This window comes from Mastacembelus armatus, chromosome 22, assembly GCF_900324485.2.
Source record: "Mastacembelus armatus chromosome 22, fMasArm1.2, whole genome shotgun sequence".
NCBI lineage: Eukaryota > Metazoa > Chordata > Actinopteri > Synbranchiformes > Mastacembelidae > Mastacembelus > Mastacembelus armatus.
In genome coordinates, this window is record NC_046654.1 from 174648 (window position 1) to 191175 (window position 16528).

At 48.1% G+C, this 16528-nt stretch overlaps 1 protein-coding gene across 1 annotated transcript; it reads left to right on the top strand.

The window, feature by feature from the left end:
- The first annotated feature begins 1965 nt into the window (after nucleotides 1-1965).
- On the top strand, nucleotides 1966-16051 carry ehd4 (EH-domain containing 4). The gene is made up of 8 exons (XM_026330504.1): nucleotides 1966-2358; nucleotides 6300-6476; nucleotides 7558-7655; nucleotides 11694-11860; nucleotides 11940-12073; nucleotides 12178-12289; nucleotides 14215-14379; nucleotides 15168-16051. Exons 1-8 carry the CDS (start codon nucleotides 2129-2131, stop codon nucleotides 15723-15725), a joined length of 1641 nt encoding a protein of 546 aa, XP_026186289.1. The 5' UTR covers nucleotides 1966-2128; the 3' UTR covers nucleotides 15726-16051.
- Nucleotides 16052-16528: the final 477 nt, after the last annotated feature.

The window sequence follows — 16528 nt, forward strand, 5'->3', positions numbered from 1 at the left end:
ACGTAAATACACACGAAACCAAAATCAGGTGAACTCACCTGAAATAACCTTTTCACCAATAATTTCAGTGTTTTCTGCAGCTAAAACAGATTCAAGGGTTCTTCAGGTCCTGAGTGTTGTGGTGTCTGGGCCCAGCCTGCAGGGGGCGCTACAGGACACAACACTTTATTGATTTCAACAAGCAAAACACAAGACATCCATCTATTGCACAGTTCTGAGGTATTTGTACTTTACCTGAGTATTTACATGTTGTACTACTTCATCCTTGGACTTCACTACATGTCAGAGTCAAACCTTGGACTTTTTCCTGCTCTACATTTATCTGAGCAGGATCAGATGGATCCAACAAAATACAGACTGATCATCAAACTTTATTGATCCCTGGTGGGAAATTCCCAAGATACCCAGCAGTATATAAAGTACTTCAAATTAGAAGTATATAAGGTAGTTAACGTCAGCTACCCAGCAGTATTTAAAGTACTTCAAATTAGAAGTATATAAGGTAGTTAACGTCAGCTACCCAGCGGTATATAAAGTACTTCAAATTAACCAGAGGTATATAAAGTACTTCAACTTAGAAGTATATAAGGTAGTCAACGTCAGCTACCCAGCGGTATATAAAGTACTTCAAATTAGAAGTATATAAGGTAGTTAACGTCAGCTACCCAGCGGTATATAAAGTACTTCAAATTAGAAGTATATAAGGTAGTCAACGTCAGCTACCCAGCGGTATATGAAGTACTTCAAATCAGAAGTATATGAGGTAGTTAACGTCAGCTACCCAGCAGTATATAAAGTACTTCAAATTAACCAGAGGTATATAAAGTACTTCAACTTAGAAGTATATGAGGTAGTCAACGTCAGCTACCCAGCGGTATATAAAGTACTTCAAATCAGAAGTATATGAGGTAGTCAACGTCAGCTACCCAGCGGTATATAAAGTACTTCAAATTAACCAGAGGTATATAAAGTACTTCAACTTAGAAGTATATAAGGTAGTTAACGTCAGCTACCCAGCGGTATATAAAGTACTTCAAATTAGAAGTATATAAGGTAGTTAACGTCAGCTACCCAGCGGTATATAAAGTACTTCAAATTAGAAGTATATAAGGTAGTTAACGTCAGCTACCCAGCGGTATATAAAGTACTTCAAATTAGAAGTATTTAAGGTAGTCAACGTCAGCTACCCAGCGGTATATAAAGTACTTCAAATTAGAAGTATATAAGGTAGTTAACGTCAGCTACCCAGCGGTATATAAAGTACTTCAAATTAGAAGTATATAAGGTAGTTAACGTCAGCTACCCAGCGGTATATAAAGTACTTCAAATTAGAAGTATTTAAGGTAGTCAACGTCAGCTACCCAGCGGTATATAAAGTACTTCAAATTAGAAGTATATAAGGTAGTCAACGTCAGCTACCCAGCGGTATATAAAGTACTTCAAATTAGAAGTATATAAGGTAGTCAACGTCAGCTACCCAGCGGTATATAAAGTACTTCAAATTAGAAGTATATGAGGTAGTCAACGTCAGCTACCCAGCGGTATATAAAGTACTTCAAATTAGAAGTATATGAGGTAGTCAACGTCAGCTACCCAGCGGTATATAAAGTACTTCAAATTAGAAGTATATGAGGTAGTCAACGTCAGCTACCCAGCGGTATATAAAGTACTTCAAATTAGAAGTATATAAGGTAGTTAACATTAGTACATTTGGATGATAGTACTTTTGGACTTTTACTGCAGTAACTTCTGGAACAGAGGATTTTACTCTGTGGTAATTCTACTGTTACTGCAGTAAAACACAAAAGTACTTCTATAGAGGAGCGGAGTACTTCATTCCACTGCTGGGAAATGATCTAATTACATACAATGAATGTGCACGTTTGTGCACGTTTGTGCGTGTTCGTGCACGTTTGTGCGTGTTCATGCTGCGTCACGGCGGAAGGGCGGTGCCCGCAGGTGGGCGCACCCGCAGCGGTCCCACGCGCACAGAGGCGGCAGTGTGTGCAGAGCGGCGGAGACTCCCTGGTGTCGGACTCACGGACACGCTTCGCTCGGCCTGGGGGAAGGACTGCGCGGCGTCAGCAAACATCGAAACGGGGAAGTTGGACGGAGCGGGTCAGTCGGCATGTTCAGCTGGGTGAGGCAGGAGCAAGGTGGACGCAACAAGGAAGGAGAGATGTACCAGACGGTGACGGAGGGACTGCAGAGCCTCTACACCAAGAAGCTGCTGCCGCTGGAGGAGACCTACCTCTTCCATGACTTCCACTCACCGGCGCTGGAGGCCGCAGACTTCCAGAGCAAACCCATGGTGCTGCTGGTCGGCCAGTACTCCACCGGGAAGACCACCTTCATCAGGTACCGACGGCAGCACCACGTGTGTGGCATAATCCACCATTACCAGGTGTTCGGTCCGTTTACACGCCGTGCGCTTTAACTTTAAAGTCCGTCTGAGAGGCTGCGGGTTTAGGACTCAGTATAAATTCCACCGAGGCCAAAGCGGATTTAGGAAAAGTAAAGTTTTCCTGTGGTTCTCAGTTCTGTGGGGGGTGGCAGAGGAAAGTTCATTGAAACTTTAAATGTCTTCAAAACGTGCAGTTGGAAATTTATACCAGACTTCATATTAAAATCTGCCTATTTAAGCTTCAAATGTGAAGAGAATAATCTGAAGAGTCACAGAAACGTGTCGGGTCCTACAGTAAATAGAGGGGTCATGAAATCCACCAGAGCTAAACCCTGTTTAGGAAGGTTTTGGATGTCAGGGGGTCTGTGTCCTGGAGCGTTTTGGAGGCGACAGAACATGTGAAATGTCATAAAAACAGATTTTTCTGACTGAGCTCAGGGCTGAAGTGGATCCTGATCCCTGTGCTGGAACAAGATCATTCATCCTAATGAGAGTTTGTGTTTCACTCAGACCCTGAGCTGAATTATTAAAGCCACAAACCCTGAGGATGAACGTTTGTGTGCACGTACCAGCTATAGTTTTTAGCCTGCAGCTCCGTCCTCATCCTTGATACTGAAGTCCACCGTGACAACACCGGCACCAGCCGAGGCTCATGGGTACTGTAGTACTATTAACGTAAAGGGCAGTGAGGAGGTTTGTGTGTCGCTGTCAGCTTCTGTCTGGATCAGCGCTTCTGTCTGGATCAGCACTTCTGTGTAAGTGATGCTCTATTGTTCTGTCTGTTCTCTCTCTCCTGATATTTCCTGTCCTTCTGGGGTTGAGTCAGACCTGAGGACAAAGTGGACTGATGCAGGGAGACGTCGGCACTTTTGCTAAAACGAAGAGTTTCGGTCGTCAGTGTTAAATGTGAATTTTGTTGTGACGGTCACACAGACGGGGGGGGGGGGGGTCTCTGGTCTCTGGTCTCTGGTCTCTGGTCTCTTCCTCAGGGACCCAGCTGCTGCTGTGGACACTGGTCATGTATCAGCTTTAACTGTGAATCAGGTGAAAACAGGATGATCTTTGATGTATAATCTGATATTTCAGAGTCACATGATCCCAGTGATGGTTGTCTCTGTGTCCATGTGGTCTCTGCAGACAGCAGCTGATCTCAGCTGACACTGCAACACACACACACACACACACACACAGTCAGACCTGTGCAGTGATGTAAACAGCTCACACACGTTGAAATACTCAGTCTTCAGTTTAACAGATTCTGGTAGAATGACTGTTCTCGCCTCATCACCCTGTTGTGATTAAAGGTGACATAGTGACCTAAATCCAACCTGTGACATCACATCCTGTTTTGATGCAGGATAATTTTATTAGACTGGAGCATCTGAGTGAGGATTTAATGAGGAAGCTGCAGCAGAAAGTGAAAAATGAAATGAAGCCTGTGTCTTGTCAGGTGTGTGTCTGTGTGTCTGTGTGTCTGTCTGTCTGTCTGTCTGTCTGTCTGTCTGTCTGTCTGTCTGTCTGTCTGTCTATGTGTGTCTATGTGTGTCTATGTGTGTCTATGTGTGTCTATGTGTGTGCGCGCGCGTGTGTTGGTAGTGGTGCATGTTGCTCCTCCATCAGGTCTCTGGTCGTTTACAAGAAAGTTAATGTCAGACTCCATCTGAAAATCTGCCTATTTAAATCTCCTCCTTGGTAAAACATGCACCTGGTCTCATGGTCCCATCAGAAACCAGAACTGTAGTTGAGAGCAGGCCACTTTTAGATGTGGTTATCGGTGCAGCTCTATCTATCTTTGTTTTCTGACACTCAGTCTTCTGAATCTGCTGACATGTTTGACACACTAGGACATTTTGCATCAGATTCTAGTTGTTTACTTTACTCTGAGCAAATATTTCCTCATCTAAATCAGGACCTGCCAAGTTCAGATTGTGATTTACGATGCAGCCAAAGTTTTGTTTGGCGACTTGTTTCAACATTTTCCACAGGAAGCTCGGTGTGTTTGGTAAAGTCAGTCACCGGGGTCGGCAGAGTTTGGAAACGATGTTCAGATTCGTTTCAAAGCCAGAGGTTTAGTCTTGAAGAGCGGTGTCACAGGTCCATGTCTGACTTCAGGGCTTATCAGCGTGTCCTTGAGCGCAGCAGCAGTTGTTTCCCTGTGGTCTCTGCTGCATGACCACGTGTTGATACCGGCCTGAGGTCATCACACTGGAGTCACGCCTGACTGAGCTTATCTCACGCCTGCATGCTGTGTGTGTGTGTGTGTGTGTGTGTGTGTGTGTGTGTGTGTGTGTGTGTGTGTGTGTGTGTGTGTGTGTGTCCAACACAAACTGCAGGCAGGTCTTAGCGGCTGTTGGTGTGTGTGTGTACTTATGTCTCTACTACACCATGTGGACTCATTTTAGTTTGATGCCATCATTATGGGGACATGTGGTCTGGTCCTCAGTTCTTCACAGACCTGTTTGAGGGTCCAGGTTAGAACCAGGTACAGGTCTGGGTTAGTGTTAAGGGGCTGGGGGATGTGTTATGTCAGTGAGGGTCCTCACAAACATAGCTGTACAAAAGTGTATTTGTGCAGGAGCACTACTGATGTTCTGTCCAGAGGAATGCTATGAATCATGGGAACTGAGAGGAATGCTATGAATCATGGGAAGTAATTGCCAGTAAACTGCAGACTCGACACATTTCATTTACTCCTGCGTCTCTGACGTTGTTGAAGTAAAACGACATCACGAGCCCAGTGGTCTTCTTGGTGGTCACGTTCGTTTCTCAGGGAAACCTCTGAAGACACAACACACTCCAGAGAAATCGCAGGGGACAGCTGAGCTCAACCAGCTGAAGATGATCCGTTAACGGTTCTGTTCTAATGTCCGTGAGGTCTGGGGGAAGTGTCTCGTCGCTGCAGCTTCCTGCAGCTGTTTATTTCAGGGAAATCGGTTGGATTTTGGACAGAATTCCTGGAAAAGTAGCAGCTCTTCCTCCGAGTGTCGATCACTGTAGATCCGCAGCTCGGTGAAAACATGACGACTGACAAAACAACAAAAAAAAATTCTTTCTCTGGTAGTTTTCCACCGCTGGCTGTCCTCTCGCCGATGTCCACGAGGACATCACGGGAAGTGGTCGCCCAGAGGCTCAGTGCTGCCATCTTTCACCGCTTCCTTCCTCTCTCACTTTTCTTTAACGAGGAAAGTCGTGCCCGAGGTCGGGGAGGTGGACGTCCAGATGAAAGGAGAGGAAAAAACAGCTCCTCTCTGGCAGATCCACTCTGAGCTGCCTCAGGGAGGCTGGTTCCAGCTCAGAGCGTTTCCATGAGCACAGCAGTAAACAAACATGGCGTCCACGGAGGACCAGCTGTTTACCGAAAGACAAGAAGAGGATGTGGTAACGGATGATGCTGAGGCCCAACAGGTGTCACTGCCGCGTGATGCAGACCTTCTTACACCTCTGAGCAATGTGGTGTTAGACTTTTACACCTGTTCAGAATGTCAGGCCTCTTTATCAGTGCTCAGGTAACAACAGAACCTGTGCCAGTTCAACAATAAAGAGAACCAGCATGAATAAAAATACATGGTCTCTGTGGATGCAGTGACTGACAGCAGCTGCACTGTGTGTAATTCAGTTTAGTTAATTCAGTTTAATTAATGGTTTAATTAATTCAGTTTAATTAATTCAGTTTAATGTTCAGGACTGTTTCTGCTTTTGTACTGCTTTTGCCTGTTGTATTGGACTCTGTGGGGTTTTATGAATGTGATGTTGAAGGACCAGATTGGATTCATGGACTCTCCTGTGACTTCAGGTGATCTCAGGTGACCTGTGAACTTTAGCGAAAGCTTTGAAAACAAGTTAGTCTGTTGATCAGACTGAAGCCTTGATGCGTCCTCTGTCTCGTCCTCCATAGGTACCTGCTGGAGCAGGATTTCCCAGGGATGAGGATCGGTCCTGAGCCGACCACCGACGGCTTCATTGCAGTGATGTACGGCGAGAACGAGGGTGTCGTCCCCGGCAACGCTCTGGTGGTCGACCCCAAGAAACCTTTCAGGAAACTCAATGCGTTCGGGAACGCCTTCCTCAACAGGTAAACACACACCTGGTACAGCAGGTATGACTCTGCTGAATATCCAGCTGAGGCACCTGTCGCCCTCATCACACTCATGTTTGGTCGTCACTGTTTCTGCAGCTTCACCTGTGCAGTTGAAAGGACATGATGTGTTTTTTTTTTGTTGGTCTGAAACACAACCTGTCTCCTATTTTAGCCACGAACACACACACACACACACACACACTCACTCACTCACTCCCCTAATCGTGGCGCCCCATCACACGCCTGTCACTGCGTTCCTCAAAACACTCTCAACCTGGGAAGTGACCTCCTTCACCCCAGGCTGACATGTAAACACACACACACACTCCATCGGCCGTCAGTCCTCAGACCGCCGAGTTGGTGTCAGGAGCTAAAAGTGGGTTTCCTCTTTCTGTCCAGAAATATTTCTTAGAGCGGCAGCGAGGAAGTGGACAGACATTTGACCCTGACACTGTGTGTGTGTGTGTGTGTGTGTGTGTGTGTGTGTGTGTGTGTTGACGCATACCTGAAACATTCCTGTAACCAGGAATCTCTTCTGAACCCGGTTGGTGCGATGGAGGAACCTTCCACAATTAGTTATTGTTTCCCAGGGGAAGTGTGTGTGCGTCACCTTGTGTCCGAGAGATGGTTTTGTTTTTTCCCACTGCCAGCCTGCAGCCGTGCCGCACCGAGACGACCTGGAGGTCGTGCTAAATTTAACTTCTGTGTCTGTACACACACACACACACACACACTTTCGAACAGCGATGGTCGTATTAAGACTCAGGAATCTTGAGTGTCCCTGAAGCCCAGATAAAGGCCATTTAAATACACGTATGATTTTAACTTCTGTCTGGGCAGAAATCTGGAGCTGGAGGAGAAACAGTCAATAATGTGTGTGTGACGGAGCTGAAGGGATTATATCAGACGTTTGTTCAGTTTATGCCATGGAGACTAAATCTGAGAGTGGAGATTTGAACTAAAAAGTGTGTGTGTGTGTGTGTGTGTGTGTGTGTGTGTGTGTGTGTGTGTGTGTGTGTGTGTGTGTGTGTGTGTGTGTGTGTGTGTGTGTGTCTCTCTCTCTCTCTCTCTCCAGGTTTATCTGCTCTCAGATGCCCAATCAGGTTCTTCAGAGCATCAGCATCATTGACACTCCAGGTATCCTGTCAGGAGAGAAGCAGCGGATCAGCAGAGGTATGACCCGTGTGTGTGTGTGTGTGTGTGTGTGTGTGCGCGCGCGCTCGCTCCATGTTTTCACTACATTGTGTGGACTGTATATATAGTGACATGCGGGGACAAAATCCAGGTCCCCATCATGTAAATCACTGTAACTGAATTCTAAGGAAGTGACTTGGTAAAGTTAAAGTTAGGCTGAGGGTCAGGGGTTGGGGTCAGGGGTTGGGGTCATGCAGGTAGTGGGTTATGGTTAATGTTAGAGCAAGTCTCCAGGAAATGAATGTAAGTCAATGTAATGTCCCCACAAGAAATGAAAATGTGTGTGTGCGTGTGTGTGTGTGTGTGTGTGCGTGTGCGTGTGCGTGTGCGTGTGTGTGTAGGAAACACTCCTGTTGGTCATGTGTGTTGTTGCGTAACGGTGCTTGAGATTCTTTCACTTCCTCATATTGTGTGAAGTCAGAGCAGCCGAGCTCCAGTCAACAGTTCTAGTCTGAGCAGCTTGGAGCTTTTCCGGCCCTCTGTGGTGTCTGCAGGTCCCCTGGACCCCGAAGGCCCTCAGGTCTTAATAAAGCTTATGTGTTGTTGGTGCTGCACAGTCAGAAGACAAACTGGACTAAACTGTGGTTATTGAACACAATAATCAGACAATGTAAATTGGTTTGATGCAACATTTCTGCTTGTTCCCTCCAACGATCCAAACCTGCAGGCAGACTTCAGTCCTGGTCTTCAAACCCTTTAGATTTTAATGACCTTTGTGCCCCGTAGCGTCTCCCTCAGCCTGAGTCCCTGTTAACATCAGGAGCCCAGAGACGACAAAACCATCTTGTGAAATTCTTTATCCCTCTTTCCGCTCTCACTTCTTGTTTCTCTCGTTCTGTTTCCTCCGATGAATCACCGCTGCTGCTTTCACCACTTTCCATCTGCTGCTGATGCAGATCTGAAACCAGAGAAACCGATCGACAGCATCTGCCCAGGAACCAGCCGTCACGTTCTCTAGTCCGACTCACTGTAGTAATGTGGAGGTGGCAAAAGCACCAGACTCATCAGAGTCATTCAAACTTTAGAATATTAAGCAGCGTGTGTGTTAGCAGCGTGTGTGTTAGCAGCGTGTGTGTTAGCAGCGTGTGTGTTAGCAGCGTGTGTGTTAGCAGAGTGTGTGTTAGCAGAGTGTGTGTTAGCAGCGTGTGTGTTAGCAGCGTGTGTGTTAGCAGCGTGTGTGTTAGCAGCGTGTGTGTTAGCAGCGTGTGTGTTAGCAGCGTGTGTGTGTTAGCAGCGGGTGTGTGTTAGCAGCGGGTGTGTGTTAGCAGCGTGTGTGTGTTAGCAGCGTGTGTGTTAGCAGCGTGTGTGTTAGCAGCGTGTGTGTTAGCAGCGTGTGTGTTAGCAGCGTGTGTGTTAGCAGCGTGTGTGTTAGCAGAGTGTGTGTTAGCAGCGTGTGTGTTAGCAGAGTGTGTGTTAGCAGTGTGTGTTAGCAGCGTGTGTGTTAGCAGTGAAAGTCATTGAGCAGTGTTACCTGGGGCACAGAGAAACTGCATCAGACCATCACTGGGACAAATGGCTGCTTAAGTTTATGCAGTATTGAGAATTGAGAGTATTGAGAACCACCTAAGAGAGCTCTGACAGGGAACCAGAACCCTGAACACTGAGCTGAGACAGGCTCAGCTGGTCGGTATAAAATACTGGTTTCAGCCGCTTTAAGGTTTAAAACATGGCAGCGTTCTTCCTTTTCCTGGTGTGTTCTTGCCTCTCACGCTCGTATTGAGTCAGTCTGATGACAGCATCAGTTAAAGGTGGAGGACTGGACTGGTGGAGAGAGGCGGGGCCACGGGAAGCAGCCATGGGCGTTCCCTCCATCTGGAAACGCTTAGAGCTGCTCAGCTGAGGCTGGAGACGCCAACTGTGACTCAACACACACACACGCTGGTCTTTCTATGGCTGTGAGGACTCATGTTCGCAGGCCGCTGATCTTTACCATCACAGCCCAGTGTCCGACCCCCGACCTTAGACACAGTGTGTGTGTCTGTGACTGAGTCCAGACCCCATCCAGAGACTGACAGCAACAATGAATGTGTGTGGATCCAGAACCTGGTTCAGCTGATTGGCTCCAAACGTTGATCAGCTGCTGGAGCTGGTTCCTGCACAGAGAAAAACCTGTAGCTGAACGTTGGTGAATAAAAAGTTTCAGTGTGAGCCGCATGAACGTCGGGATGTTTCCTGGACACGCTTCAGTTGCAGGTCTGGCAGAGCTGCAGGGTGGAGCTGCTGTTTGCCCGTTCGGCTCTGGTCGGAGAGGCTCAGGCTGGTCTGGATCCAGCTTCACGGTTCAGAGGGAGACACGGGGTCTTTTCATTCTGTGCAGTGGGTGACGGCAGTTAAAGCTCCAGGAGTCTGTTCATGTTCATGTGTGTTTGTGAGGTTTGTAATTGGGCCGGATCAGATGTTTTCATCCTGTTTTTCCTGACGTTTATTCGTCAACTGCTTCTTCTTCTTTGTTTTACTTTGTTCTGCTCCTTCATTCTCATCTTCAATAACTTCGTTTCCTTTTTCTCTCCTTTTCCCTGCTCGTCTGTTTCTTCGGAGATTTAAATTTCTACATTTCATTGCGTCACTTTTGGGTTGGAGCCTTATTTAAATTCTTCTAACTGCTCGTCACCGTGTCGTGCCGGGCTTTCAGCCAGTCTCCCCTCCCTGCCCACCCAAGTCTGGATTCACTGACCTGCTTTGTCACCACCAGTCCTGGTCCAGTAACGAACCCAGTGACCCACTGCTCCACATCAGGAGCACCAGGGTTCTATCAGGACCTTTTAGTGAATGAAGTGGAACCAGTAGAACACACGCACACTGTTCTCCAAAATGTTGAAATATCCCTTTAAATTTGTTTGCGGGACAGTGTGCTAGAACATTTTTCTGGAGCAAAGTGAGTCTGGGCTCTAGAGCAGGTTTGTTCAGTAGGTGCCGACTTTGATCCTCCGACACCCGATCAGGTTCCTCTGTTCTGCACAGCTTTGTTCGTACAGTAGGTGAGAGCTCTGCTGAGGAAGTCGCATTGTTGGACCGAAGGCATTTCCCCTCCACCAGGAAATGGAGCATGTGAAGTCACCGGCCTCCCCGTAATACAGTTACACCTCACATCATCATGACACCGCCCGTCTGCATCTCGCACACAGTCATGTCTCTCTGTAGTTGTGAGGACGCTCATAGACATAATGCGTCCCTTAGACCCTAACCCCTAAAACCAGGTCTGACCCCTCTTAAGACTGGTATCACACTAAAACATACCCACACAGCCATTGTTTCTGGTTTCAGAGACTTGGGGCTGCAGTTAGTAACAGAGCACTGTCTCCAAATAATCCTGATCCAGTTTCCAGCTTTTTACAGGACTTTGTTTGTTGACCCGAGCACCAGCAGCTGCTGGACATGAGAAAGAGTGTTTCCTCCCTGCAGGAGAGCAGGTCTCTGTGCTGGGCCATGATGACGCATGTTTAATGTGACATGAGTTCGTTTCACCTGCTGGATTTCACTGTGACACAGTCCCTGCACCAGGAAGTGCCTTGCTGTCTGTGGTCATGTGACCTGCTGACACTCAGTAAACGCTCAGTGTCTACAGCTCCACCCTGCACACACACACACACACACACACACACACACACACACACACACACACCACCCCTGTGTGTGTTGTGTCCACACAGTCAGAAGTGTGTTGTCGGCTGAAACCAACCCTACAGGCTGCGACGGGTTTGGTTCAACGCAGATTAAACCAGATCTGGTGCCCACACTGTGTTTACTGAGGGAGTTGCTATGTGTGTGTGTGTGTGTGTGTGTGTGTGTGTGTGTGTGTGTGTGTGTGTGTGTAGCTTGAATAGGATTTTAAAGGTCACAGTTTGTTTTTTCACAACAGGAAGGATGAACAAGTTTCACGCCGTCGCAGATTGTTTTTCTGAATTAAACTTGTTTTATTTGAAATATAAATAAAAATGCTCTTAAACTCATGTTACTGTATTTTTCCCTGACACTGTTCCAAACGTTGGTGCAGTAAACATGTCCGACCGTCCTCAGGTTACGACTTCGCCGAGGTCCTGCGCTGGTTCGGGGAGCGGGTGGACCGGATCATCCTGTTGTTTGACGCTCACAAACTGGACATTTCTGACGAGTTCTCCGAGGCCATCAAAGCCCTGAAAGGACAAGACGACAAGATCCGAGTTGTCCTCAACAAGGCCGACCAGGTAGGGGGTCGACGAGTCGGCGTGAGCAGGTTCCTCACTGCGGCTCACCTGTGACGATGTTTGTCACCTGTGCTCTCAGGTGGACACGCAGCAGCTGATGCGGGTGTACGGCGCCCTCATGTGGTCACTGGGGAAGGTGATTAATACTCCAGAGGTGGTGAGGGTTTACCTGGGCTCCTTCTGGGCCAAGCCCCTGCAGAACACAGAGAACAGGTTGATTCATTCGTTCGTTCATGTCACACTCATTTTTCCACCTGTGCCTTGTTTCATTCATTCATTTATTCACTGACCCATCAGTCCTGTTCCTCCTCCACCAGGCGTCTGTTTGAGGCGGAGTCTCAGGACCTCTTCAGGGACGTCCAGAGTCTCCCGAGGAATGCTGCTCTCCGTAAACTGAACGACCTCATCAAGAGAGCCCGTCTGGCCAAGGTGAGACAGGATCTGTGTGGACTTGACTTCTGGGAGAATCCTGGAATATTTGGTTCGGGAAAATGATGATTCTGTTTCCTAAAGTTTCCAGCAAGTTTCACATTAAATAGTGGGAGGTGGGTGGAACCCCTTGATCGGACCGGTTTATTAGGAACCCCTGTGTCGGACCCAGTCAGTTTATCAGGAACCCTTGTGGTGACTTCACCAGGTGTCTTTGGTCTGTTGCTGTTTGTCCAGCGTAACCACAGGGAACATTAGCTGTGGGTCTTAAAGTTTCATTTCAAAGAGCAAAATGCAGGAAGTGAAACCCAAAGTTTCTTCCTCCTTCTGGAGAAACAGGGAGCAGAAGTGAGACTAAATTTTAAAGCTGATCCTGACTCAGGGCGCTGTCACCACCTCTGTCCAAACTGCTGCTTATAGGTTTGTTTTGAGGAGAGAAGGAGGTTTTCTGTGAGGACTGAGATCATGAATCAGAAGTTAGTCCGACCTAAGTATCTCCATCAGTCTGTCAGATTCTGAAGAAAATGACTTCCTGCAGTATAAACCTCCGCTCTCGTGTTTCTGTTCCAACCAGATATGTTATTACTGCTTATCTCACTTCCTTCACTTTCCCTCAACTCCCAGACTTTTTCCATGTCCTGGGCTTATCACACCTCCTTCACCCACCTCTCCTCCGTCCCCTCCCTCATGTCCTTCATCACTTCCTCTGTTCACGTTGGATTGAAATGTGCTGAAACAGTCAAATGACACAACAAGCGTTTGTCCTGTCAGTTGGACCACTTGTTTGTTTTCCATGAAGGATCGATTGTTTTCCTGCTTGTCCTCCCCCCAGTGGGGAACTGGGACTATAGTGAGCACAGAGAGTATTAAGTCTGCAGGTTCAGGAGCTTCATCAGCCCGAAGCTTCGCAATGTTTCTGTTGTTTGTGTGTGTGTGTGTGTGTGTGTGTGTATACGCAGCACACGAAGCCCAGATGTGGCAGATAAAGTCGTCCTGCGGTCCAACAGTCCGGTGAGAACAGTACAGCTTTGTATTGTGCTGCTCCACATTTGGCTGCCGTCCGTCAGCAGATGATCATCGTTTTCCAGTGGGAACTGTGGTTCTGTGTTGCTGCACGGTGATGCGTTCAGGGCAGTGGAAAACTGAGCCCTACCTGGTCCTCCTGCCTTCTGTGTCAGATCACACCTTTCAGGCCTCTCTCAGGTGGTTTATGGCTCTTTACAGGTTTTCAGCCACAAGACGCCCGATTGAATCTGTTTTCATCACAAATACAGTTTTCAGCTGTGTCTCACTGTCAAAGACAAAGTGAAGCCATGTTTTTACACTGCTGGACGTTTGGTGGTTTATCCTTTAACAGGCAAATGCTCCGTGTTAGAAAATGATCCAAAATGAACTGAAGTTAGTCTGAACATGACAAAGTGAGGAGACTAAAACCTGGTGCTGACATGAAACTTCATGCTCACTCTTTCATCTGGTAGCCTTCATTTTTGTCCTCCCTCTATTAAATACTGAATCAGAAATTCAATGACCTGACCCCCTCCCTCCTTTCCTTCCTTCCTTCCACCTCCCATGATGCTTTGGGTCTCTGTTCTCCTCCCTCCTCTTCCTCCTCGTGTCAGTCCATCAGCAGCGGTGAGCGGCGCCGCTCAGGCTCCTGCGTTTCTTTTTCCTTGACTTTTCTGAAAACAACAGAAAACCCTTCGCTCATTAGTTCCCAGCTCTGTCAGGAACGAAATGATGTTTATGTCGTTAAGTCACATTTCTGAGCCTCTTTGATTCGGACGTTACTCAATAATGTGACTACAAATTAGGTGAAATGGATCAAATGATATAGACCCATCTTTGACTGTTTAAGGAAGGTTGATTCGGTCCTGAGTCGGACCTGTGGACTGACTTCAGTCACTCAGCTGCTCTGGCCCCTGCAGGTGCACGCCTACATCATCAGCTACCTGAAGAAGGAGATGCCGTCTCTGTTTGGGCGGGAGAAGAAGAAGGAGGAGCTGATCATGAGGCTGCCGGAGATCTACACCATCCTGCAGAGGGAGCACCACATCAGCCCCGGAGACTTCCCCAGCGTCACCAAGATGCAGGTACTACACAGCTCAGTCACACGGGGCAAGTGACAGTTGTCAGTACATGCACAGGTTCAGTGCCCACAGCAGCTGATCACTGATATTTCAGCTTCTTTTACACTGTGACAGTTTGACACAGTGGGTCAGATACAGGCTGAAAGTGTCACAGAAACACAGATTATGTTAATGAAGCAAAACAATAACAGCAGCTCTTCATGTCACGCTCTCAGAACATTTTATGTCCGAAGTGTCTCGCTTTAGTCTGGGGGGTGGGGCCTAGTGTGGTACCGAGTCCACAATGACACTCGTCATTTGTCAGTTTGGGGTAAAATGAGGAGCGCTTGGTTTGATGCAGAGCTCCTCCCCGCTGATGTAAATTCTGCAGAGTTGTTGACCTGAGGTTTTCAGGGTTACGTCACATTAGTCTGTCTGAAAACAAGAACATCCTGAGAACAGTCTGTATCTGAAGGTTTCTGCAGGGAGGACCAGCTGGTCTCTGCTGCGCTGCAGGTGTCCTGTTCCCCAGACACACTGCTGGATGTTTTAGAGGATGTTGGACTTTTTGCTTCCCTACTGACATGTTTACTCGTGCACACACAAAAACACTCCGACACGTGTTGTGTGTTATGTGGATCTTCCTGTAGGCCTGCACTCCGTGCCCTGACTCAAAGGTCAGAGGTCAGCAGAGGAGTCCAGCTGCAGAAAGCAGGAGGTTTGATTCTCATCTCTGTCTGGTCGTCAGCTCTGAGCCTGATTTATTTGTTGGTGTGATTTTTAGGCGTGTGTGTTTTCTGCTCGCCCTGCAGGACATGCTCCAGCACTACGACTTCAGTAAGTTCCCGTCCCTGAAGGTTAAGCTGATCGAGTCGGTGGATAAGATGTTGGCCACGAAGATCGCCGTTCTGATGACGATGATCCGGGACGAGGAGTCCAAGCAGCCTCCGGCCATGGTGTCGGGCGGCGCCTTCGAAGGCTCCCAGGATGGGCCATTCGGTCAGGGCTACGGCGAGGGCATCAGTGCCGGGGCCGACGCCGAGGACTGGATCGTGAACCGCGACAAGCACCGCTACGACGAGATCTTCTACACGCTGATGCCCGTCAACGGCAAGATCACCGGCGTCAATGCCAAGAAGGAGATGATGAACTCGCGGCTGCCCAACACCGTGCTGGGGAAGATCTGGAAGCTGGCCGACTGCGACCGGGACGGCATGCTCGACGACGAGGAGTTCGCCCTCGCGCAGCACCTCATCAAGATCAAACTGGAGGGTTACGAGCTGCCCACCGAGCTGCCCGACCACCTGGTGCCCCCGTCCCACCGCAAAAACCCCACCGCAGACGCCATGTACAACCACACCGAGGACTAGAGCGCCAACAGGGTGGCGAGCTTTCACCAAAGACAGAGCCGAGAAAAGGTCCACACATGAAACACCACAGAGTTTCTGCTGATGTTCAGACTGAGAGGGAACTAATCAGCAGCCGGACGGCTACTAAGGTCAAAGGTTAAAGTTTTATACAGCGATGACTTTGGTCTCCACCCACCACTGAGCCGTCACACCTCCACCAAAGAAGAAAAGTGACAGCCTTTCTGCATAATGTAGCCTCATATTTTACAATTCTGCTTTAATTCGGATGCTCTTATTGTGAAAGGGGACAGTGTTTTAAATAAATATGCTCATATTTACCCTTTTTACCCAGCCTGTCCTTACATGACCTCTATACTGTACATCTGAATGCATCAGGGTGAGGGGGGCGTGGTCTCCTGCAGTTCCTTCCTGCTTCTGATCCCGTCCTTAAAGCTGAGTAGATCTGTCCCATGGATCAGGTCTGACAGGATGTAAATGTCTGACTTCCTGCACAGGCCGACTGCCGCAAACTTCTCCCTGCAGTTTTTTGTGTGTCTGCCTCAGAAGTAGTCTGAGACCAGACACAGGGATCAGGGTGTCATCGGAGGTCAGACAGGCAGGAGGACAGGACAATGGGAAAGACCGCTCGCTCTGCGGCTGCAGCTCATCGTTAAACCGTCCTCTGAGACGGACGGCGTCCTGAAACACGCCCTCGTCAGTTTCCTCACATTGTAAACAGCAGCAGAGGAGAGCTGCTGACCTCTGACCTCTGCTGACTGCACACTTTCCTCCAGCATTTATGTCTTTTTTCCATCACTGTAAAC

Coding starts and splice junctions, on each gene's coding strand:
- ehd4 (XM_026330504.1), top strand. CDS start 2,129: ATGTTCAGCTGGGTGAGGCAGGAGCAAGGTGGACGCAACAAGGAAGGA. Junction 2,359..6,299: donor GGGAAGACCACCTTCATCAG/GTACCGACGGCA, acceptor CGTCCTCCATAG/GTACCTGCTGGAGCAGGATT. Junction 14,380..15,167: donor CCAGCGTCACCAAGATGCAG/GTACTACACAGC, acceptor CTCGCCCTGCAG/GACATGCTCCAGCACTACGA.